The sequence below is a fragment of the Rhamphochromis longiceps genome, linkage group LG18 (assembly GCF_057381845.1).
Source record: "Rhamphochromis longiceps isolate RC_006_pf linkage group LG18, R_longiceps_female_GT1.1, whole genome shotgun sequence".
NCBI lineage: Eukaryota > Metazoa > Chordata > Actinopteri > Cichliformes > Cichlidae > Rhamphochromis > Rhamphochromis longiceps.
In genome coordinates, this window is record NC_140574.1 from 16,506,013 (window position 1) to 16,531,634 (window position 25,622).

At 37.1% G+C, this 25,622-nt stretch overlaps 2 protein-coding genes across 5 annotated transcripts in view; one reads left to right on the forward strand and one right to left on the reverse strand.

Annotated features, from left to right (window-relative positions):
* The first annotated feature begins 2,163 nt into the window (after positions 1-2,163).
* Positions 2,164-10,348, forward strand: cdk5 (cyclin dependent kinase 5). Its single transcript, XM_085389275.1, has 12 exons — positions 2,164-2,459; positions 2,799-2,887; positions 3,001-3,068; positions 3,159-3,219; positions 3,299-3,355; positions 3,475-3,570; positions 4,025-4,099; positions 5,574-5,670; positions 6,369-6,438; positions 6,593-6,653; positions 6,750-6,830; positions 8,116-10,348. The coding sequence occupies exons 1-12, from the start codon at positions 2,423-2,425 to the stop codon at positions 8,200-8,202; spliced, it is 879 nt and encodes a 292-aa protein (XP_085245401.1). The 5' UTR covers positions 2,164-2,422; the 3' UTR covers positions 8,203-10,348.
* A 1,582-nt stretch (positions 10,349-11,930) lies between these two features.
* The window catches only part of asic1c (acid-sensing (proton-gated) ion channel 1c), a 106,782-nt gene continuing 93,090 nt past the window's right edge, over positions 11,931-25,622 (reverse strand). For 3 of the 4 annotated variants that reach the window (XM_085389105.1, XM_085389106.1, XM_085389103.1), the window contains exons 4-11: positions 23,073-23,223; positions 22,908-22,964; positions 22,312-22,465; positions 21,997-22,088; positions 21,564-21,643; positions 20,298-20,369; positions 16,319-16,371; positions 11,931-15,215 (exon numbers count right to left, since the gene is read on the reverse strand). In XM_085389105.1, the coding sequence (XP_085245231.1) occupies positions 15,137-15,215; positions 16,319-16,371; positions 20,298-20,369; positions 21,564-21,643; positions 21,997-22,088; positions 22,312-22,465; positions 22,908-22,964; positions 23,073-23,223 (738 nt within the window). In that variant the 3' untranslated portion in view covers positions 11,931-15,136. The remainder of the gene's footprint in view (positions 15,216-16,318; positions 16,372-20,297; positions 20,370-21,563; positions 21,644-21,996; positions 22,089-22,311; positions 22,466-22,907; positions 22,965-23,072; positions 23,224-25,622) is intronic. The other variant, XM_085389104.1, reaches the window with a different exon arrangement.

Here is a 25,622-nt window from a genome sequence, read left to right on the forward strand (position 1 = left end):
TTAATTTAAAGTGTTTTTTATCTGTTTGTGGGTGACAATAAACCTTTCTTGTTACAAATTTGAAAGAAACTCAACACAGACCCTTACCAGTGATCAGTACTGACATTATTCTAAATTTAAACTCTGGGGAAGGAATTGCTGTTTTGGCATCATTCCTCTTTGCCTCCACATACATTTGTATATATAGTTTTACTACATCCAGGCCACATGTAAAGAAGAAACTTCACAGCCAGCACATATCCCTTGTGCTCTTAAAAGACTAAAGTTAGGTCCATAGTTTGTTAGACAAAGACACTTTTTGTAGTCTTCTGTCTGTACACTATCACAGTGGATTTTACATCTGACTTAAAGGTTCAAGACATTTAACAAAAATTTCATTAACTATTTACTGTACGAGTTACAGACATTTTTATACATAATGCCTCATTTTCAGAGGCTCAAGACTAGTTGGACAAACTAACAATTTTAAATATAAAGACATTGATTCTTGTAAAAACTCTTGGATTGCTTCTGCAGCATTCTTTGGATCACTGTTTGCATCGTGATGCTCACTCCACTCAGTTTACCCTGCTGAACCTGAGCAGAGTATAGCCCTGCACGCAATTCATCCTGCTAATTCTGTCAGCAATCACACTTTGTGGCGCATACCATGCCCATATTATAACATTGGCTCCATGTTATTATATGGGCACGATTATGGGCTTTTTCTTTTACTTAGCATTGTTCTGGTACAAGTTAATCTTGGTTTACGTGACTAAAGAATCTTTTGGCTCTTTAAAATGTTTTGTTGTTACACTCTGTTCTTGAATCCATGAATGTGTTTCTTGATTATAAACTTCAACAATAATACAGCATTATACATATGGGCAGGGATAGCTCAGTAGGTAGAGTGGTGGCCCCATGACCGGAAGGTCGGGGGTTCGACTCCACTGAACGGCTACCCTGAGGTGCCCCTGAGCAGGGTACTGTCCCTACACACTGCTCCCCGGGCGCTGCATTGATGGCTGCCCACTGCTTCACTGGGTGAATGGGTTAAATGCAGAGGAACTATTTCCCTATGGGGACTAACACACACACACACAGCAATTTCCTAGAGAGTGTTCTTAACTTGGTAAGATGTTGTGAAGTTGTTTTTCTTAATCATAGAAATAATTTTGTCATCATCCACATTAGTTTTGCACTCACTCAGGCCTTTTGGTGTTGTTGAGCTGGTCATCCCATTCCTTATGTTTAATAATGAACCAGGTTATTGATTTGAAACACATTTTGGCATCTCTATAAGCTGCAAACAGAGAGATGCCAAACTGTGTTTCATTGTTCTTACATCAGTGACAATAAAGATTTATTCTATTCTATTGGCCTCCCCTAAAATTGATTTATTGTCCTTTTTAGCCTTATGATAGCCTTCTTCACTTGCACTAACATCTCTGAGTCTCATATTTTAAATTACAGCGAGAAGCTTTAAAATATAATCTCAAAACGTTTAATCAAGTTTGGATATTATGTCCTGTTCACTTATCATGACAGAACACGGGAACAGGCCTCACCTGGCTATGAAACTGCTCGTCAATCCATTGTCCAATTACTTTTAAGCCTCTGAAAATGGGTGACTATAGAGAATGCCTGTAATTAAACAGTGAATGCAAAACGTTTGTAAAAACTCCTTTAATTAAAGCGGGAAATATGCAGCTTGATTTTGATTGCTTGGTTTAAAATCCACTGCTGTGGTGTATAGAGGAAACACCAAAAAATTGTTCTTTTGTTCAAAAAATTAAGGATTGCAGCTGTATGTGCTGACATATTCTTTTGTAATAATAAACAATAGCAATCAGTGTTCCGAACAATGGGCTTGTTTGCTGATCACATCACAAAGGACATAAAATTAATCGCCTTAAAGTTGTGTTTACATCACTACACATATATATTAGGCCATATTGGAAGTCTACTGAAGAAATGAACAGTCTCACAACTTCCTAGAATACATTTGCACTTTAAGATTATGTTAGTAATGATCGCCCCAGATAATCACATCTCTACCATGTTCATATTATCACTTTGTCTGCAGCAACACCTCTGTGAATGAGCCATCTTTAATGAGCTTTAATGCTATTATGGATTACTTTACTTTTGTACATAAACTTGCGCTGTACACGATTTTCACAAATGATGTTTTTTAAGGACACGAAATTCTGCTTGTTAAAATGCTGTTCATTATAGCAGATTAGTTTCAAGGTTGCTGTAATTCGACTTTCAGCCTGTAGATGACAAACAAGACATGCTCGGCTGCAATCCGAAGAGCAGCAGCATAGTAGACAGATTTAAGCTAACGCTAGCTACAATAACATTTTCTTTTCACCCCAATTTGGGGTGTTGTCATTCGTTGGTTTTTTAACGTATTCGAGGCTGGCTTCACTGGCCAAACATGCAGAAATATGAAAAGCTTGAAAAAATCGGGGAGGGTAAGTTTCAGACTTTCGTTTTGGTTAATTTCGCAAGGTTGATATTAGTTAGCCTAGCATGCTAATGTAGCATTCATGCAGGTCGAAGGCTGAAGTTAGCTAATCTGTAAGCAATATGTATTCGTTGATGTATGCCCCAGTTAACCACATGGAAACATTGCGAGTTTTTACTCGCACTAGTATGTGCTAGTAACAGTGCCAGTCCGAAGAGCTCTGCCTTCCACTTTTACTATATTAACGCTAGCTAACGGTGGGCATGTAGCGAGCTAATATTAGGACCCCTTAGCTGTGCCCATTCATCGGGATATGTGGTTTAAATAAATTTTGTCTGCTCCATAGGTACGTATGGGACCGTTTTTAAGGCAAAAAACAGGGAAACCCATGAAATTGTGGCTTTGAAAAGGGTCAGGTTGGACGACGACGACGAGGTTTGTTCTTTATAAAATGATATGAGAGTCACAGTGTTTGTTAGCTAGTGGTTAGCAGGCTAGTACTAAATGGAAGCTGTTTGTTTTATTAAATTTTAAAAATAATCTTTTAGGGGGTGCCTAGTTCTGCTCTGAGAGAAATTTGTCTTCTGAAGGAACTGAAACATAAAAACATTGTCAGGTAAGTCTGACAGAAGAGCTGAATGCCTCCAGTTTGCATGTAACCCTGATGTCAACAAACACCAACAGAATATTATTTTGCCTTTTTTAGACTACATGACGTTTTGCACAGTGACAAGAAGTTAACCTTGGTTTTTGAATACTGTGATCAGGTGAGTTGATCACCCCTAAAACGCACTATATCTTAATATGTACCTTCTGAGGCTAATATGTCTCTCTTCTCTGCTGCAGGATTTGAAGAAGTATTTCGACAGCTGCAACGGGGATCTAGATCCTGAAACTGTGAAGGTGAGACATAAACATGAAGAGCATTTAAACTATGTAAACCTGACTGCTTAAAAGCCTGTTTTTTGCTTAAAATTTCAAATTAACTCCATATTGTTGATGCTGTTTGTTTTCCTGTACAGTCATTCATGTACCAGCTGTTGAAAGGCCTTGCTTTCTGTCACAGTCGAAATGTTCTTCATAGAGATCTGAAGCCGCAGAATCTCCTCATCAACAGAGTGAGTGTTTAGGTGCATTTGGACTTGATGGCTGATAAACATTCATTGCTGTGTGGACTCCATCAGTATACTATTTCTTTAAAGTGAAAACTAAGTGAGATGGACACTGGTTTTCTTTGTGAAAACAAGCACCACTGAGTTTATCATTGAGATTCTGTGTAATATCTTTTGTTTTGAAGTTCATTCATTTGAGCACTGCAGCTTACTAGTGTCTTAGTTTACCACGTGTGATACAGAGATTGCATTCACGGGGCGACGATGAAATGATAATATACATAATATAATTCAAAAGCAGTGGGATTTAGAATAAATTTAAAAAAACAAAGGTTTTTATATTGCCGTATTAACGTCAAAATTTTGTTAGATTGACTCAGGGAGGTGATAATGTGGATACAGACATGTATCCATTTATATGCTTTGATAATTATAGTAAGAATTGTTTATCTGTCTGTAGAACGGAGAGCTGAAGCTGGCTGACTTTGGTTTGGCTCGAGCTTTTGGAATTCCTGTGAGGTGTTACTCAGCAGAGGTAGGTTATACACCATTAATGCAGAAGGTAATAACAGCTCACTGCTTTAAACTAAAGACATATGACCAGTGTTAAAAGCACAATTTTTGGCACCTGCTGTGTCTAAAGAGAGGACAACTTATTTTTAATGTTGTGTAAACTAATGGTGTAAGAATACTTTAAAGCTGGCTTTCCAAGAAGTATTGGTATCCAAAAGGTTAACATCTTATGATGGTTAACAATCTTATGATGAAACATACTATCTCAGTTTTTAAAACAAAACCACTCTTCCTGAGTAAAATGAAAGCTTCCAGCTTTGTTTGAGAAGTGCACTGACCTAATTACCTTAAGATCTAAATATAAAAGGGAGCCAGAATATAGCACAGTATTTACATCTAACCAGTAGATTCCCTTCAACTTTTTCAGTGTTTTATTTCGTTTTTAAAATGTGCTTTCTTTGCAGTCTCTCATGTGCACACAGTTAAAGTCGTCAAGTTGTTTCTTTTATCTTCAAATTAATTTGTTTAATTAATGATGAAATGGAGTGACGCATGTCTCAGCATGTGGGTGTTTGATTTTTGTTATTGCTAAAGCTTTGAGAGAAATGACGGGCGAGGCTTACCTAAAAACCTGGCAAACGATTCTCATGGGGATTTTGACCCAGGTTGACGCTGCTGATTTGAAAATGTAATAAACAGAAAATCTAGTGGAGACCTGAGTTTGAAGCATTGAGATTTTAAAATATCATTTACATTTAAGAGGATGTATTGCTCTGTGGCTTCCACAGTTGCTTCTTGTTACATCGACATACTATATAATATACATAGTACGAGCAGCTTAAACGTAGTATAGGGTTTTGTTGTTTTTTTTAAGTTTTTACTTTATCCACAATATTATTCAGCTAACCCCTATAAAAGCCAGTTTTATCATATTTAGAAGCAAGGTCTTAACAACACTGTACTTTTTTCATTTGTCGTAGTTGAAAAACTTGAAATCCTTTTCTAGCTGGAAGCTCTACAAGTATAAGTTTTGTAAAAAGAAAAGTTAGTAGTTGTTTTGTAGCAGGTAGTCATGTTTAGTAATTTGCACAACAATTACTAAGGTGAACTTTTGCACTTTTTAAACTGACGCATAGTCACTTGCAGTCAGCCCACACATTTGCTCTGAAAAGTGGAATTTTTCTATAATTGCATTTGATTTTCTTTTTTTTGTCCTTTTTACTCCTGCGGCGCCCTCCAGGCGACTCATTTTCATAAGTCCTTGGAAAAATTAGTGTGTGACACAGCAGCAGCTTTTTAAAATGCCAACAAGTTGTGGTGGAAAGCAGAGGGAGATTTAAATATGCCATTCAGTATTAGTAACAGTGTTGCCAAAGTAATTTCTTTGTGAAACACACCAAATGTAAAACCCACCTCAGAGAGCCATCATTATGCCCAACATTTATTTTAAGATTAGTCTGGTTGTGATAATATATTTTGTTTTGATTTGTTTTTAGGTGGTGACATTGTGGTATCGGCCTCCGGACGTGCTGTTTGGAGCCAAACTTTACTCTACCTCTATCGACATGTGGTCTGCTGGATGCATATTTGCAGGTCTGTGTGTGTGGTTTGTGGAATCAAATGAGGATAAAATTAAACAAGTAATCCAATAATTTGGTGCTGGGTGGTAAGACCACAAATGTATCTCTTTTTAGGATTCTGGTAGTTTCATATTATTTTACAGTATTATTAATATTTAAAGTATTACTTTTGAAGGTTCCAGTTCAGGTCACAGTGTGAGCAGGTGACCATAAGCTACAAAGTTAAATACAGCAGCCTGGATTCAACTCCAACCCAAAGGCCTTTGAAGTCTATGCAGAAATAGTGTCATTGTCCTTCGTACATATAAATAAACAGAATGTTTATATTGTACAATAAGAGGCTAATATGGATGGCTTGTTTTTTCCATTCATAAATAAAAATCAATATTTTAATAAGATAAAAATATCTTTACTTTACTATGTAAAGTAAAGCTCTTACTTTATCAATAAAGTAACAAAATAATTGATGTAATACTATATACAAGTAATAAATGTGCAAACAAAGATTTAAGTTAAAGAGTTGCCGCTTGTCCCTGCTCTCTCCCCCTGCTTTCTTGTCTAGTCTTCTTTAAAGTCACTCAACATTTAAGTAAACAGTCATATTGTGTAGTGGTTGAGGCCAGCATCTTTAAAGGATAGTTAGTTGGTTTTTTGTGTTCATGTTTTGAATGGTAACTTAATTTGATGCCATTTATTTAATTTTTTTTCCAGAGCTGGCTAATGCTGGAAGGCCTTTATTCCCCGGGAATGATGTGGATGACCAGTTGAAAAGAATTTTCAGATATCCTTTCCATGCTAATGCAGTACCTTCTGACGATATACAGTTTGGTGTGTGGGTCTCTGGTTTGTTCGGGCAGAACTACTCATATTTAAATTATTTATGAACAGCAAGTCTTAAAAGTAATGTTAAAAGTTTGTCTTTAACTGCTCTGTACATTGTTGGGAACACCAACTGAAGAACAGTGGCCAACAATGACAAAACTCCCAGATTACAAGGTAGTTTTTTTGATGTCATTTCTTTGTAAAACTTCCAGTGCATTGAGCTTTTACTGAATTGTTTTTATTCTTTACAAACTCTTTTTCTTCCTTTAGCCATATCCCATGTATCCTGCCACCACCTCACTGGTTAATGTGGTCCCTAAATTAAGTAGCACAGGACGGGATCTACTTCAGGTACTCTAAAACAAATTTGTGCAATATTTGAGTAGCTACAGTAAAATAATGGAAATCTGTTATTGTAGCTGGGTTATTCCATCTAAAATCATTGTGGGCCTTCTGCTCAGTCACCTCCGGTTTGCTGAAAAACTTTAGACAACTTTTAGTAAAGTTTTACTTGATAATTTTCAGATTGGTGTTTTGTGTGTGTGTGTGTGTGTGTGTTTTTGTTCTTGTTGTATTTTTTCCACCCCAATTTTGAAAAATGATTGGTCCAATTCTAGCATGTTTTTTTTTTTTTCACATGTTGAAATATGTTGCAATATTTGGACGTGAATATGTTAACAAAAAAATGCAAAATTATATATATAAATATTGCAATTCTTACAATGGTCATCATGAGGATAGCATGATCCCTGTTTGCCTGTTGCAGTCACGGCTGGGTTAGAGGGTAAGGGTCTTGTATCAGACTACCCTAACCATATTGTTCCATGTGGACACAGCAACTTGGCCTTGCAAGGCTCCTCACATGAAATGAGCTATTAATCCCTTCTTTATCACTCCTAATTATGCTGCTATATTAATTTCTATGAACAAAATCTTTTGCAATTATAGTTTATGCATTTTTATTGCCTCTTAGTACATTTTAAACTAAATCTGACTCCTTCATGGCAATGTGCATGCCTGCAAAGTGGGTTGCGAAAATGCAAAAATAAGCCTATATTTAACAAAATTATTTTCTCAGTTATAATTAGAGTACCCCCTGGAAACCCCAGAATTTTTTGTATTTAGATTAGACTGTCTAGTGACATTTTTGTGGTGTAACTTGTCACATTTGCTCGATGACAAAATTGGTTTATTTTTGTGACAAAAGAATTTCATGTTTATTTTCCATTACTGTGAAAAACATCTACATAACATTAAAAAATTGTCACTCGATGTCTTTTGCAATAATATATTTTTTAGTATATGCTCAAATATGATACCTTTTATTTTAATTTTGACTAGCAAATATTCAATAATTTGTTTTTATAGTAAAGGAGGCCAGTGAAAATTTTAAACTATTTGATAGTTTTTAGATATGTTAAAATGGCCTTGGATTCCAAAGTGTTGGGGGAAAAATGCAGGAAGTGGGTAGGCAGAATATTTAAAAAGAATAAATAAATAAAAAATGAAAAAAAAAAGCAAAAAATGTTTAAAAAATGTGATGATTTGAGATGGATTAGCCCAGCTAAAAGTTTTGCTGTAGGAAATCTGATACTGCTAATCACTAATTTAAAATCTATCCTTTGATCTCACCCAGAACCTGTTGAAATGTAATCCTGTCCAGAGGATCTCTGCAGAAGAGGCCTTACAGCATCCTTACTTTGCTGATTTCTGCCCACCATAAATGCTTAACTGCCTCTCGATAAACGTCAGCTGCCAGAATCAACCATCCCCGCTCTCTTTTGGGACTTCAGGAATAATTCAAAACAAGGCAAATCCCTCACTGGATTTTCAAACACTCCCCCTGCTATTCATTCTGTTGTGCCTCTGTGAGGAACAAAGTCCTAGTGTCGCTGCAAGGATTTATTAGCTTCTTTTAAGTTGAAAGCCTATTTTTAATTTGGCACATACACACTTTCCAGTTAATTGGCACAAATGTGGGACGACGTTGGACCGCATAAACCTTATACGTGTGAAAGCGGTATATCATAATTAAAAATGGCCCTTAGAATCTGTGGTAATCTCATTTGGTGAATTCACTTTGAATAACTACAATTTTAGTGCAGTACAGTAGCCCCTAAAAAGCCTTTGTAAATATATTGTTTCTATTATGTTTTTGTTTTCAAAGCAGATTTGAAGTCTTATCATTTGTAGAGGTTTTGATGCCAGTTCCAATATTTATATCTGAAAGTTTTCAATATGTGATGGTATATTGACCACCTGAATCTGGTTATTAAAACATATGGCTGAGACGTGTGGACAGACTAATTTAATGGTGGCGTTCTAAATGATCTCATACTCTTATGTGGCATGTCTGTACAGCTGTTTACCTATTAGCCATCATATATACATTTACTGATTTAATATTTTTAACACATTCCAGAGGCCACTGATGCTACAGAGCTTCCGTTTATGATTAGACTGCATTAATAGATTTGTGGGCTTTAGAGTCATGCTATTCATTTGAAAATGATTAAGGCATAAGTCAATGTTTTTGTAACACAAGCTTTCAAAAAGCTTCCGTGGGGGCTTCCTGAATATTAATATGTCATTTGGTAATAATCAAAGGGAAATGGGAATTCCCCCCAGTTAAAAGCTAAATTTAATTACCTTAATCACTCTTTTTACTCATTAGGTAATGCTAGCTGTTAATCAGACTTAACTGTAAGTGTATCTGTTGAATCAATGAGACTTTTTTCCTACAGCTAGTACCAAATTAAAAACTGACTGGCAACAATGTAGAAAACAGTGAGACAATTAGAGACCGTTTTGATTACTTGGGCTGTACGCACTTTTGCGTTTTCTGATATTTTACATACCAACGCTAAAACTCATTTTCCAATTACCTATTACAAGATTTTTGGATAGCACGAGAGGCTAACTGATCATTTCTGTTTCTCAGGCTTTTATTCTCTCATTTTGTATTTATCTTTTGTGCACTTTGTGATAGTTTTATTTCCGATTGTTTAGTTGTCGTTACCTTAAAATACGTTGAACACTGACAGCCAGGATTATACCAATTAACAGTAAATGGGCTAATATATATGTGTGTTAATGACTAGTGGACCATTGTTGAACATTTTTATTTGTTTTTTACATTTCTATCACCATGACACTAACACTTTTCTCAAATGCTTTTCTAACAGTTGTTAAAAATGGAAAAACAAACCCAGATAATCTGCTGATAATCTGTATTTTTGCGTAATAACTGTTTTTGCACCATTAACTGTTTCCATTTCAGTTACTTAATAACATGGTTAACAGCTCGCAGTATTATTTTGCTTATGATTGTTACAGAGCTTCTAGTCATCCCATAGAAATCATCCATAATGAGCTGTGTTTGAAGTAGCTGTCTTAATAGGAAAGGGGTTCATTTTCTTTTCGCTGATGTAAAACAAAAAAATTGATGCATGTATTTATTAATGATGGAATATCCACTTTTTAATTATTATTATTTTTAAATGTAGCACACTTTCATTTAGTACAAAAACTCTTTGAATGAACTGAGTATGCTCCAGTCTATTGTGTTTTGCAGGCTATTTTTAGGATTTTTAAATGTTTGAAGGTTGTGTGGGCGTGTGGATTAAGTTATAATGAAAAAAACAAAACATGTTTTCACTCATCCACTTGTATTGACAGAACATTTGCAGAACATTTACCATTTAAACGGCTTAAAATTGAATTTGAACGATGAGTGGATTTTGCACTTTGTCTAGTCTCTGCTTTTGCTGGTAGACTGTGGGGCAAATGTTTTATGTATATTTCAGCTGATAAGACTCAGTATTCAGTAAAGTCAACATAAATACAAGTTTGCTTTGATTTAAAATGAATTTCCTGCTTGATTATTCAGTAATTTGGGGGGGAGGAGCATGTCATTTTGTGCACAGTTATTGACAGAGTGATCCTATAGCAGTGCACACCTTAGATGAGAAGACGTTACAATCATCTATAATGAAAATCACTGGACAGTAGAACTAAATACATGTTATTCAGTGCTGTATACTTCTCATGTTCTTCTGCTGCCACGCTTCTAATATATAGTCCAATAAATTTTGGAGGCAAATATGAAAGAACTCCAGCCTATATCAAAACCACACATTAATAATGCAATACTGCATTATACAATAAAATAATATTTTGCATAATCAGTGCCACTTAAGGTAAATTTGGTTATAATGCTGATGTTCGTAAAGGTTGAAATACATTTTGCAGTTTGTTTTCTACATTTTCTTGTAGATTCCATGTGTTGAAACGGGTTTCTTTATGTCTCACCTTGTACATCACTGAGGTTTAAAAAGAGTGCAATTCCACCCTCCAGACACACGAATAATTATTTTTACTCTCCAAATAATTGTGATTGATTTCACACACAATGGACAGGAGTGTGGGTATAATAATTATACAGTAAGGTCCATAATTTCTTGGACAAACATAATTTTTGTAGTTTTGCCTCTTCACACCGTCACAGCGGCGTCTAAATCAATCAATAAAGGCTCTCAGCTTTAATTCAAGTTGTTTTTTAAAGTTTTGCGTGAACTGTTTACGAATTACAGCTATTTTTATACACAGTCCCCATTTTTAGAGGGTGAAAATTAATTGGACAGTTGACTGACGAGCTGTTTCTTTGCCAGGTGAGGCCTGTTCACCTGTTATTTAAAGATAAAGGAAACAAACATGATATCAGTAGTTAATTTAAAGTTTTGTATCGTAGGTTACTGTAATTGTAAATCTGAAGCTCAAGTGAGGGACATCATCATTAGGCTGAAAAACAAACCTTTCAGAGAGACCAAATCAACAGTTAGCTATGTTCTTAAAACGAATGATTGGATTGGCCAACAAGGGTACAAACCATTGGTTACACTCAAGAACAAGAAGGCTAGATTAGGCTTTGCCAGAAAACCACTAGAGCCTGCACAGTTCCAGAAAACAACCTTTAATCACTTAAATCCAAGGTTAACTTGAACGTGAGATCTGATCTCAACCTAAGGGAGCATCCTTTTCAGTTATGAAATACAAAGAATGCAGAGAGATGCACAAACTGAATAAAACATAAATAAATGGCACAGACTAGACTTCAGGCAGTCACCGAATCCAGATGAGTTTCATCTAAGTGCTAAAAACAATCATTAAAATGATGATAGTGTGTGCAATTACTGATATCCTATGAAAAAACTAGGGTCTAAAAATGGCTGTAATTTCTCAACAGCTAATGTAAAACTTTTGTTGCAGAGAAAGTCTGCACTTCAATCACATATTATAACAGTTAATGGGGAAACTTTCTCTAAAATCCCTTGAATTAAAACTGGAAACTTCTATTGTGTGATTTAAAATGCACTGTGATAGAGTACAGAGGCAAAACAACTACTATCATATTACCACTAGTGGTAAAAAAAAAAAAAAAAAACCCTCCTTTGCAGTATTTATTCTCCTTTGTTACCCGTTTAGAATATTCTGTTGTGCTTTAGCTTCACTGTAGACTTTATCAGGTTTATTTAAGCTGGATGTTACCTTTTTTTGCTGGCACATAACATCCTCTGTAAGTATTGTTTAAAAAGCAAACAAACATCCAATACAGTTTTATTTAAAACTGACTACGTTACACATAGTTAAGTGTGTTAACTATTTAATGTACAGCTTAGAGTTAAAATCACATATCTACAATAAAATGCACATATAGCATATAGAGCCAGATGAAACAACTTCTTGTTCTCCAGGTGTGTGTGTATGTGTGTGTGTGTGTGTGTCTCTATGTGTGTGTTGGCACAGGAAAATCTTTGTTACCTGTAAGAACCTGTCTTAAAGGCACATTTTAGTTTGATTTCAAGCCACACAGTTTAATCAAGCCACAAAAACTATTCTTCTGTGTATTGCACAGTCCCAAGCCTGGTTAGAGGAGGATTCTTACATCATAATGTAATCATAATATCCAGGACATTGTAGTGCAGGATGTGGAGAACACTGTTTTGATTCATCTGACTCCAAAGAAAATACACTTTGAACAGTACAAAGTGAATAGCATAGCTAATATTACATTAATAGATCAGAGATAATAGGAATACACATGCAAGGAAGAAAATGGGTGATGTGCTGTAAATTATTAGGATAAAATCAATCAAATTCAGGTATTTGGTGGCAGAAATATATAGTGAACTTTTTTTTCTACTTGGCCGTAACTATGCTGTAAATATCCATGAAAGATTAGTTAATGAGAATAAATAGTTAAGGAATATTTTCTGCCAGCTCAGATACACTCTACTGCTTCTTTGACTGGTAGTAAGGCAGGGGGTGGGGCGAGAGAGAGGTAAAGCCTTCATATCTCCACAGTTTGCGGTAATGTTGGGTCACTTGTAGCCCAGCAGCATCACACACACACTCAAAATCATCATGGCAATACAGCATCAGAGGAGGATCATTGTGTAACATGAATTGGCATCTGCGTCTCTTATTGAGTTCATGATGGTTTATTTGTCATATCATACATCATTGTTGCAGGCGGCAGCTGCTCGGTTTACATCCATCGTAACTGTTTCATACATCACAAACTGATAATTTGGATCCTCAATCAATCTTTTTCTGGTCAGTTTGCTAACAGTGCTGTCTGATTCAGTGCATTTATTGCTCGTAACACAATGCCACTGACTAACCCTTTTTTTCTTAGTGTCTGCTTCCTGAAAGGCAAAAGTTCCATTTGGATTAAGTCCTTCCACAAGGTGCTCTCTGGCTCTGCTTAAATTACCAGTCTTGTTCCTGATAACGCCGGAGCTGTGAGCACACCACATAACAGTGTGTGTAGTTAAATCTAGAGCCACAAAAGGTAGTTACAACGATAGACGCCCAGTCATTGGCTTTCCAGTGATGGCTGATTTCCAAGGGTTTGTGCTTCACATCAACAGTCATCTAATACACAGACAACAGAGTAATAAAGCTACAGAGTTATGAACACCACTCACTTGACTGGCGTTATACATGAAAGTTTCACGAAAAAAAGGTTCCCAGTATTTATAGTACCTACAAATCATAACCGAAATATTTAAATAACACGCTCTGTGTTATTTAAACGAGAAAGGAAGTAGACTGACACGAAGGTTCGAAGAAAAGTTGTGTACATGAGGAGTAAGATGAGTAAATATAGAGTTTATTATACTTGATCATTTATACATCACAAACTGTTATTTGTGACTTATTACATATTCTGTAATCATAATAATAATCATAATAATCGTAATAATAATAGGTTACAATGGTAAAATTTTACAATGCATTTCTAATATAAATCAACTGAATGGGGCTGAGGTGCAGTGAGTTGTAGATGTATTGAGGCAAAGTCTCTTGCACCTAATAAAGTCTGCCATCCATGTTGTACTCAAAGACACTTGACGGTCCACCTAGATAGAAAGTCCAAATTCCTTGTGGTGTAAGAACGGATGAAGAAAGATTTTTTTTTGTATTTTAAATTTATATATCTATATTTATATGTATATATGACATGTTTCACATGAGCAATGTAGAATTTCTTCATGGCATTTGATTGTGGGTATTTACAAATTTCTGTCAAGTTTAGGAATGTCACCAGCAAGCCTTTTAAACTCACAGCATTTTCAATAGAGAATAGATTACTATCACAGGGGATTGTGCTGATGAATCTTTAAGACATTGTGATGAAAACAACTGAACTATTAGGAAAGGCAAAAGAAATTCAGATTGTTTCTGTTGGAGTGAATTCAACTGAAAACAGGGCCAGCTTTTATGGGGACAATTTCTGCAGCAACTATATAAAGAAATGGAAATATGACTGAAAATGAAATATAACAGTACAATCAACTGCCTTTTTTTGCCTTCTGACTTCTTTTTTTTTTACCCTCACTGTCTTAAAAAAAGCCTAAAGTCAACAAAACCATGTAATTCAGGAGTCTTAAAACAGCATATATACAAATCATCAAGTTCCTCTCGTGTTTCAAAGGTGGGTAAGCACACATGTCTAATTAAAGACAATTTAAAGCCCCATAGTAGCAAAAGGCAACATTCAACACTAGTCTAGTGTTTTAATTCATGTCAACAATCAGCTCATTAAAAGTGGAGCAGATGTCTAAAAGGCTCTTCCGTTAAAACGTGACTGCTATAAGGTCACTCAATACAGCATTGGTTAGATGCTGGAGGCATAACACTGATAAACGCTGCTACACATACAAATCCACATGCGTTTGTTGTTGCTTTTTTTTAACTAGACTGATTGATGTACATCAATACTAGCACAGCAGTACCACATGACTCATCGCAACACAGTTCAGATTCCTCTTTTTGAACACGTTTATCCTCACGTATTGTATACTCGATAACATAAACAAATCTACTGAATGAAACATGAGTAAATTAACATGGATGCCTTGACATGGCAGTTAAACCTGAGTTGTGTTTTGGAAGTGGTCTCTTTTGTTTCTGATGATAGTATTCTATTTCTATTCAGGCATTGATAAACTGTACTACGCATTTTGTGAGCATACACTCAAGAGCCTTTCTCTGTTAAAATGATTTCACAGTTTGCTGTCAAGTACCCAGATGTTCCACCCCATCCCCAACCCCTGCTTTATGTTGTCAACAAGCAAACTCCTCAAAGTTGCCTATAGTCGGGTGACGAGGTAACATGTTCGGGGTGAATCCGAGACTGTCCGAGTGACTCCGGAGGGTGTCACAGGTGCTCTGCAAGAAACAGAGAGGAGGGGAGGAGGGGAGACGAGTTCAACCGGGTTAAGGGAGGAGCGATGCAGGGAGCGATGATGATGCCGATGATGGAGGAAATAAATGAGCCGCAGGTAAAAAGAGAGCAGCCAATACAATCGTAGAGGGATGCAGAGGGGAGAAAAAACAAACAATGTAACAAGGAGAAATTGATCAAAAACAGGAAAAAATGGGGGAATGATTGTGATGAAAGGATAATGAATGACAGAAACATATGTGCACAATGATGAGGCAAAGAGTACAACAGATTCAGGGGTTTCGACATCAGCCACATTGCATATGTTTCATATGTAATGAGAAGATAAATTGAGGGGGTAAGATGATGGGGTAAGATGAATGAAAGGAGGGAGAAGAGAAAGAAAACAGCAGATTTTTAGTCCTGGTTCTACACTAGCATGTGTAATTCTGATAGTTATGCAAGTAGTAACATCCACATATGTCTGCATTTTTCGTCATGTACAAAGGCCCTTATTCAGCAGATAACTGCAGATATGTGGATAACAAACACCGGTAGTCCCATCGACAAAGAACCTATCTTTGTGCAAACTCACTGCATGCAGGCCTGCGATAACATCACAAAGTAATGCATCTAGTGATGTTATCTGGCTCGGACCTTCCAATGCATTGCCTCTAAATAGACCTTAGTGCTGCAGGGAAACAAATAGATCTCATGTTGTTCAGAGTTTTGTGCAATTCAATAAATATGTGATATGCTTTCACAGGAGTACACTTTATCCTACGAGGAGAAAAAAAGCATCATTATTCGGTGGAAGGAACAAGTTTTGCAGAGAATAAGATCTTTATGCACTTGGAGAATCCAACCAACTTCAGCCTTCCTTCGGCCCAGCACCCTTCTGTCAAAGCAGACAACAACTAACCTGTTCTTACACGGCGGCAGATATTAAAAGTGCTCGCTACGGCTGGATAATCACCCCTCTCTTTTGTTGACTGCCAACCAAATCATTTGTAACCATGGAGAAAATGATGAATGTGATGATCTCAAGTATGTATGAAAGAGAGGGACAGCATGGGAGGGAGCATCTATTATCAATGGGATGTGCTACCTGGGGGCATGATTAGGCGTGACACCAGGGCTGGTTGGGTTCTCTGGAAACTCCTGGAATAGACATGATGAAAAGAAAGATGGGTGAGGGTGACTGAAATGAAAATAAAATACAATGTAAATGCTATCAGTTAAACTCCCAAGGGAACACGGTGATATCATTAAAGCACTGAAGGAAGATGATCGTTCAAAATGAAATATGAGGGGGTTTCTTAATGAGCAGGGAAGGCTAAAGTCAGTGTCACCCAGAAGGATGTCTCTTGAACAATTAAAGCACTTCATTAACAGATTGTCTGAGTGGAGATGTGACAGTGAACTAGTTGAAAAAATATAATTAAATGTGAGAAAAAAGAAGTACAGAGGATGGTTTATTGTAACGAGGTGAACACATGACATGAATGGAGCAGAGTGCAGAAGAGAAAACACTATAAAAGCTTGAGTGCAGCCCACTAAATGAAAGCTTTCTTTCCTGCTGTTTTAGTATTTTTCTTAATAAAAAAACGACTAAACGAATCTCCTGATTGATATTTTTGTTTAAAATCTATAAACCTCCACTTTTGTAAAAGACATTAAACATATTTTTGATCGTTTCCTCTACAACAGCTAACAAACTCAATACTGACCCAAGCATGCAAGAGCACAGCCCTCATGCAGAAACAAAACCACAACTTTCAAACAGATTTGAAGACAGAATTGGCCACAACTTATTTTGCATGCTGTCTTTTTACCTCTAATAATGTATGACAGAGAGCACAGCTTTCATTTCCAGCATGAAGCCAAGGAATGCAAATTGGCAGATTGAATAAACTCAGGGACAAAAGGCAATTTCTGCACTTAACAAAAATCTGCTTAAATGCTTTTCATTATGACAGCACCAGAAAAGAAGAGATGTTGCAGGTAGGTATCTGATTTCATTAGCTAAAATACATAAACAACAGGTCCCTACCGTAACTAGGTAGTGTTTTTAAATGTTTTATATAATCGTTTTTAAGGGGCTGTTTTAAAAATTCCATTATCTAGGAAACCTGTTGAGCTAGCTCCTTCAAATTCTTTTAGTGCAACTACCTCTGTGAAGGTCGACTCTCTGTAGCTCAAGTTAACAGAAAGATAGATCCTTTATAATATTTGGATGCCCAATCTCTGACTGCATATTTTGAGGCCTGTAAAAACATTGTTTTGCAGGTAGGGGACAGATATTTTAGTTATGGCTTCTCTCATATACAGACAGAGCACATAAGATTATGCAGCACAGTCCAAATCAGATAAAGGGTTCCACACATATTAAAGCTTAAACATGGAAAAAACGCAATTTCACCAAAATTCATTGTAATATTTCCAAGACATGAACCAAAATCAGCCTCACATCTGGAAAACTGTAGTTTCTACCAGTCTCCGAAACTGCTGTCACAGATCAGGCATCCAGATATTTTAGGGACTTCAAGCACCCATCACTCAAGTTTACCTGAGCTACAGCCCTGAGATTCCACATTGAAAGTATCTGATATTTGCCTTAAAAATATCAAAGAACCTAGCTCAAGTAGCTTTATAGATAATGGAATTCTAAATATAAAGAAAAAATGATGATACTAAAAAATGTACACTATTTATACTCTTATACCAAGCTCTATTTTCAGTGAACGTTGAGTTTGAGAAAATGTGGATTTTTAAAAAATATTTTTGGCTACCATACTGCAAGCAGAAATATATCCGGTCAGCTAAAGTAGAAAGGTTGATACATTACATTTACTACTACTTTTGATTGTATATACTTTTCAGACAAGTTAATTTAACATGCAGTTCTCCTAAAGACTTCAACAATTTACTGAAGAAGCTTCCTGGCTATCAAAGAGGTAAAACTTAAACCAGTCCTGAGGTGTGCACTACAAAGTGAGACCCATGGCTTAGGGAGCTATGTCGAGCTAAAAGTCAGAGTTTTCTATGTCAAGTAGCTTTTTTTTTTACCTGCCTAAATCACCGTGGTAACATGGATAACAGCAGATTCTGAGTTTTCTTGGTTTAAAATATTTAGGCTGGCTGAGGAGCGTGTTTTAAGTGAACCGCATCTGCTGGTAAAATATATTTCATATGTGCAACTTGTTTAGCTAACATCACAAATGAAAGTGTAAAGTTGCTGCGATGCAAACTGTGCATCCCTTTGTCACTTGAATTTCCATGTTGCTGAAAGAGAAATAACGTTTTACAGGTGATCCTAATCTGCTGCTAAATCTCGTTTACAATGCTGGAACTGCAGCTGCAACACACCAAGAATACCTGTTCAGTCAATAAAGTTAATTTCACTTTGATCTATTGACAAACTAAAGCACTGAAGTCTCCTTTATTAGGCGTGGGACAGAAACCTTTAATGTTTAAACGTGTCTAGTTTAAAGCTTCAGAGCTCTAATGTGCTGCGGTCGCATTAGAAACAAACAGCAGCTGTTTATTTCAGTGGTAAAATGTTTATTTTATTGCTTTGTGCGTTAAATCACCAGTTTAACGATTTTCTGCAGCATTAGTCTTTTGTCTTATTTGCGACAGTGTTGCATTTTACTGTTATATTTTTATGTTCTTTATAGATATTTACCACTATATTATCATCATCATCATCTATTAACATCTCTGACAGGAGTAGGCAGCACTCATAGGGATCATTTTGTGTGCACAAAGACTCGCTTGCCGTGTCAAACACCCCTTTTTATTTGAGGACACACAGAATGGTGCAGAATGCTCAGGTTAACAGAGAAAGCTGATAATCACTGGCGTTTTAAGTTCTGTCAAGCCAGCAAACACAAAGAAAGCTGGACTTTGTTGTATTTATACCTCTACCTTTTTAAAACTCTTTCAGAGTGGCATTACGCACAATATGATCAATAAAATCTATTTATAGCTTGACAGAAGGTATTTAGCACTTGTCAAATGCACTGATATTTTCACAGCGAGTGTTGGGAAGTAGTAAAGTACATGCAGTTAAACTATGTTATGCAATAATTTGTTGATTCAAGAATTTTGTTTAGATAAATATGAAAACCACCCACTATTTGCATGGGTGTAACTGTAGTGATTAAAATCTATCTTTCTATATGTTATAAGCCTTGATTTAACATTATGTCCTGAACAACAGCTCATTGCTAATCCTAAAACGATGTGTGTATGTTATTAATCATTTCCTAACTTGCATAACAGGAGGAGTGGAGATGCCTCTGGATGCAGCGTGCTAAACCACAGGGTTTGATGAAAATGCTGTTATTTAGGGCATGACTGAAACGCCTCGCAGTACTACAGTTTCCATTGCTTTGTTTTTACCATGTTAATGAAATCTCTTTAGAATTTTGGTGGTAAAACCCGGATAACAATAACAGCTCTGTAATAGTACAAAAGAGGGTGACGCTGAGAAGCTACTATATAGTGTGGAAATACTGAAAATTGGGTTAGTATGTGGGATAAAATGAGATAACCTCTGACAATAAACAGAGTTTATGAGTCATGAATAAAATCCAATAAAACCAGGTCAAACTCTTTACTTCTACTTCTCCATGCACTGAGATTTAAGCGCACTAAGTGGCAAAACACTTGGGGAAAAAGCTTAAAAAGAAAAGGGGCACAAAGTCAATTTGTTCTTTTGGAATACTTATGTGCATCCCAGATTTTTTGTCATTACACGGAATAATTTATGCTGCTTCTCATCATGTAAAGAAAGTACTGTATGCGTCTAATACTACTCTAATTATGCATTCCCACTGTGCAGTAAAAATATGTGCGTATGATTAATGATTGTGTTTTCTAGAAAAATATTTTGTTTCTGCAGGGCTAATTGAAACTAATGATGGCATAATGCCTTTGCTTTCTCTCTGGTGCTGTTCATTAAAAGCATTTCAAGTGTGAGCAGATATTTTGATGTTGCTGTGACCATTGTTCCTGAGCTTATTTTGTACATCACATTCACTTCACTCAATCAAGTGTATTCTTAGGGACTAAAAAATTACCAGGTTGTCGCTCTGACAGCGCTGTGGCCGTTTCTTGCGAATGAAGTAACCCAAAAGCTTATCTTTAAACACCTAAAAAACATCAGAAAAGCATTATTTACAGATTCACACATCCAATAGTTTGCTTTCTTGGGGAGTGAAGAGGATCAATACTGAGGCTGACAGCATCTATAAAGATGAAGCATCGTATCTTGCACAAAAAAATTGCATAAAAGCTTGAAGTCTAAGATGTTTAGGTTAAGAATACTTTTGGGTATATTTTGAGTAGAATTATTTCCAATTTAACATTTTAACCCATACATACTGTTCACATCACATATGATGTGTTTCTGATAAACAAACATTTTATGTCTTTTCCTAAAGAGACCAAAATACACCAAAATGAAAATATCTTTTATACTGTTTTACATTTGTGCTCCGGGTCAAATCTGACCAGAATCTCTGCAGTTTAACTACATTTATTACATTATCCATGTTTGTAGTATCGTAACCTTACATTTGCTTGCCTTGAAGCAATTGTCGTTGTGACCTGGTGCTATATAAATAAAACTGAACTGAATTAAATCGAATCTACTGAGTTGGATCCACCAGCATGGGTCAAATATAGGAAAATGGTTGTTTTAGAAACCTGTGCAATTGTACATGACATTTCTTTGTGGGCACTGGTGACAGAGTTCAATGGGAATCTTGTCACTGTCATGAGAATTGTCTGTGTTTCTACAACATATACTGGGGAACCCAGAGAGACGGGTACTTTCTGGTCTCTGAGGGAATCCTGAAGGTCTCTGAACAGTCATGGGGGAATTTCAGAGTAGTAAATAGTAAAACTGCACCGGAGTGACAATATATTGGAACAGCGGTCATACAGGGGTCAGAGTGTGCCCTAACACAGACATTAAATCTGTAAAAGAGTGGATGTGGTTTGCACTGTCACCTCACAGCAAGAAGATTGTTGTGAGGTGAGATTGTCTATGTGGACTGTTGGATTTTAAATAGATCTGTAGTTTGTTATAAACACTTATTATGAGACCATTCTTGACCCAGACCATACTGTGCAGGCAGCTAATATGAACAGCATGTAAAGGTTAAGTAGCAGACACTTTATGCTTTATGCTAAGCTCTCCAGACTCCACAAGAAAGCCATAAGTTCTCTACTACTGAATTAAAAAATGTAAAGGTTACTAAAAATGAATTTAATGTGATCTAAAAACAGAAGAATTCATTTAGTTATTGCTTAGAAATCTTTAACAAAGATCATGACTTTACCTCATATAGGTAGTCGAATATTTCTAGTATTGTAAGAACACTGGCTCCAATAAATAGCCCCATCTGGCCTCCAATGTCACCTACAGAGGGAGAGATTAACAGATACGGGTAATTAAACAATGGTGCGTGAAACCATTCCCCCTTGCTGTCACATTGAATTCTGTATCTCTTTGAGGAATCTGAGCGTAATTGTCAAAACTGTCCAACCAGCCCCAACTTCACAAACGCAGCTGCCCTTGCAAGAGCATCAGATTATGAAAACATGCTCAGCCTGTTTCACGAGTTCAAAGAGGGAACCTCAAAGCACCAGGGATGAACACAATATGCGAAATATGCGGCGGGGGGGGGGATGCCCGCCGAGGGTGCTGATTCTGAGGTCAGATTTATTTATTTATTTTTTCTCACAGTAAATATGAAACTGCAAGAATCTTACCGAGAAGTCCAGCAATTTCATAGGCCTTCTTCTGCTCAATCTTCTCATAATTCAGAGCTTCAAAGAAGATGTCCAACACCAGAATATTTTCTCTGGAGAGAGGACACACACGAGCACATCCATCAGATTTCCCCCAGGGCCATTTTCCCAACAGAACGAATGATAACTCACATCTCCTGCGTAACTATCATTCATTATTGTTACATTGAAGGTGAACGATGGAGACTCAGACCATGCTATACCACAGTACATCCATCCATCAACAGGAAAAGGAAAAAGAGGCCTTTATCTAAATAACTAGCTAATAATACTTACCCAATATATTGCTCAGTTTTGTTGAATTTCTTAGCCAGATATTTAGCAGATGCCTTACTGGGGATCTTAACCATGGACAGCTCCTTGCCATAGCGAGTCATGTTGCAGGGGGTCTGACAGACACAGTAATTGTTGTCTTTCTCTACCAAAAAGTCTGTGGATGATCAAAGTCATTTCAATTCATATTTCATTCATATTGCGATCACAATCAAACAAACCTGTATCCAGAGGCCCTGCTAAAAATATCCCACACAACGCACAACAGAGCTACATTCGCTGCCATCGTTCACTTTCCATGAAAGCAAATAATGACTGAAGCCATAAAACAGAGGAAGGGGGGAAAAAACTCAGCAGGATTTATTTGATATCAGCGAAGCACAGACACATCACAAATCTTCCTAATGGGATTTTTAAACAATGATTTTTACTTTATTGCTTTTGTTTCAGCACAATCTGGAATTAAAGTAATTTGAAGTTAAGGTTCACACAAGTAGTATCTACAGGATACAACAAGCTTGTGGCACCGCTGTTAATGCAAATACCTCACACTAATATTTTACACTTAATCCAATAAAAAAAAAAGTGTGTGCGCTCACCTAAAGCTGGATCAGCACAATCTTTGTACTGCTCAGGTGTGCAAACGGCTGTGTTTCCTGTTTGAACCAACATAAAAGTGAAAATGATTACTTATTTATAAATGCAACACGAGGGCACAGAGATTTATGGGGTTTTTTATTGGTCAAGTAACTCTCAGTTCATACCCGGCATGTGAACCATCCTGCAGTTACAGTTCTCCAGAAGGTACCGTGTTTCACAGTCGATGCGACATGCAGTGATGCTGTACGTGGAGAAGTAATCAGAGTCTATGGGAGTAGACTTGCAATCTCCCCAAGGTGGTGGGAGGTACTGAAGCTGAAAGAGTGAGCAGCACATGTTTTGCCCTCAGTGTATCAGCACACAGGATTACATCAAATACCATAATGCAAGCCCGGTGTAGCAGAATTTCAAAAAGGGAGACAACAAGCTGACAGAACCCAACACAAATGTCTTAAACATAAAAAAAAGAAAAGAAAATACAGAAGCACTTGAATGAAAATGTGCACTCAGACAATACTGGCATAAAACGTCCAGTCGGAACAACATCATCGCTCATGTGTAGCAGCAAGCAGACATCATGCATAACGTTACTGATGCAGGTCTAGGCCCCGGTAGAAAGCAGAGTACCATGGGGATAGAGACAAGCTTACGAGAAATCTGTAAAATATGTAGATACAGACAGGACACCACAATCAATGGACAAATTTACCAACCTTGAGAACGGAACTGAAAACAATCAACGGTTTACTGGAGGATTCATTGAATTTAAAAGACAACATACGGAGCTTTTTTTTAAAGAAAAAAATCTTATGGTAATAAGTAGTATATAACGGTAGGTTAACCTAAATGAATAATCCAGTCAATGAAAGCTTTCTAAAGAGGTTTTACTGTTGATTAACAACCTATATTTTCTCATTGATGCCCGTGAGAGTTTATTACACAACTACCCTGAATATCCCTATGAATTTAGCAATCAGGAGGAGATGTAGTGTACACTCAGTTTGCGGTCTCATTAGTGGTAGAACTCTCATTATAAGGTGAGAGCAGGTCATTACATTTATGAATAACTCTGAGAATTCTAAATGAATCCATTAGGGAAGAATATTTAACAAGTGAATTTTAAGGACCCAATTCACACTTAACATTAGACTTGGAGCTGCAGCAGCGTGCCCCATTTTGTGTGAGATCTGCTTCGACGTTAAAGGGACTTCCTCTGTGGTGTGCTGCACAGCGTGGCCTCTAACCACCAACAAGACTTCCAGCCCCCCTTTTAAGTGTCTTGTTTTCTGCCTGCTACTTATTTTCATGACAAAAATAAGCCAATTATTTATGAAGGGCGGCGATGCTTGGGTAGTTGCGCATTCAGCCGCTAACTGCAGTGGGGAGCAAGCCAACAATCTCTGCCAAAGGCTTCTTCTTGGGAAATTTCTCAGAGAAATTACACCTCCATTGTCACATTAAGGTTCACTGTAATTCCCAATCATTTCCACCAGCTCTAACCAGGTGCTAACTCTGACAATGTAACTGTCATTTAGCCAATACAAAGTGACAGAGATAGAGTGTGATTCGCAGAAGAAGTGGATTTAAACTGGCAAACATGATTAAGCCTTTATTGAACTCCATTTCTAGCCCACAGACTCTCATAAGTGGAGATACACTGGAGATAAAACCCCCAATATAATCAAGACTATAAACTCATGCCAGAGTTCTCATGGGTAATAAAACCTAATGAATCACATTGTCTGGTCCCTGCAGATGAGATTAAGCAGAGGTCCAGTGGATCACCCCGATAACACATATAAGCAAAAACAAAATGCTTACAAAAGCAGATGTGGATGTGAAAGGGTAAAGCCAAACAACAGCTCTGATAAAGACACAGATTTGGATGAATGGCTCAAAGAAATAAAACACCTTTCCAGCTCTTTGCTGGTGAGGACAGAGAGCAGAGATGGCAACAAGGACAGACTGCAGATGCTGTTACATATCGTTGCTTCAGCCACACAGAGGAGGGGGTGGGGGGGATGGTGGGGGCACACATGGGTCCATTCCTTGGAGAGGGCGGGACCAGGAGATGAAAGTGTGGAAGTTAATGAGTATGTACAATACAGTATTTTGTGGCATGCAGCAAGCCCAGTCAGTCATACGCTACCCTCTGCTCTTGGGTGGAAATGAATGTTTGGAAGCCTGGGGCAATCCCGAAGCCCAGCTCGTGGAGGAAAGGAGGCTCTGACTGAGTGTGAAGCTGTACCTTTATGCCGGCCTCATAGGACGTCTCATCTAGGGGTAAGGAGTGAGGGAACACAGCCCACATCATTATCGAAATATAAGAGGAGATAAAGTAAGGCAAGGGGACAGAAAATGACCCCTCCAGACAAACATCCTGTTGTCAGAGTCCCAAGCAGGACTGGTAGGTTGTCATTCAGCCATTCTCTTCTTACTTTCACTCAGTCTTGAGCTACAGATCGCTTCTAACTGTTGGTGGTGGAGTATCGATGTCTCTCTTTGCTCACAAGTCAAAGTCTCTTATTAAAAATTAAACTCCTCCGACAGAAGATTTACAAATGTAAAGCCTCGAAATCACGAGTGCTATTATTCTTATTGCACCGAGAGCAATGTCACTCGTTGGACACTGAGTGAAACGAATGCAGGCCAGAGTTTATAATGACAATCTAATTAAGTCATCACATCGTTTAAGCCATAAACACGTCTTTCAG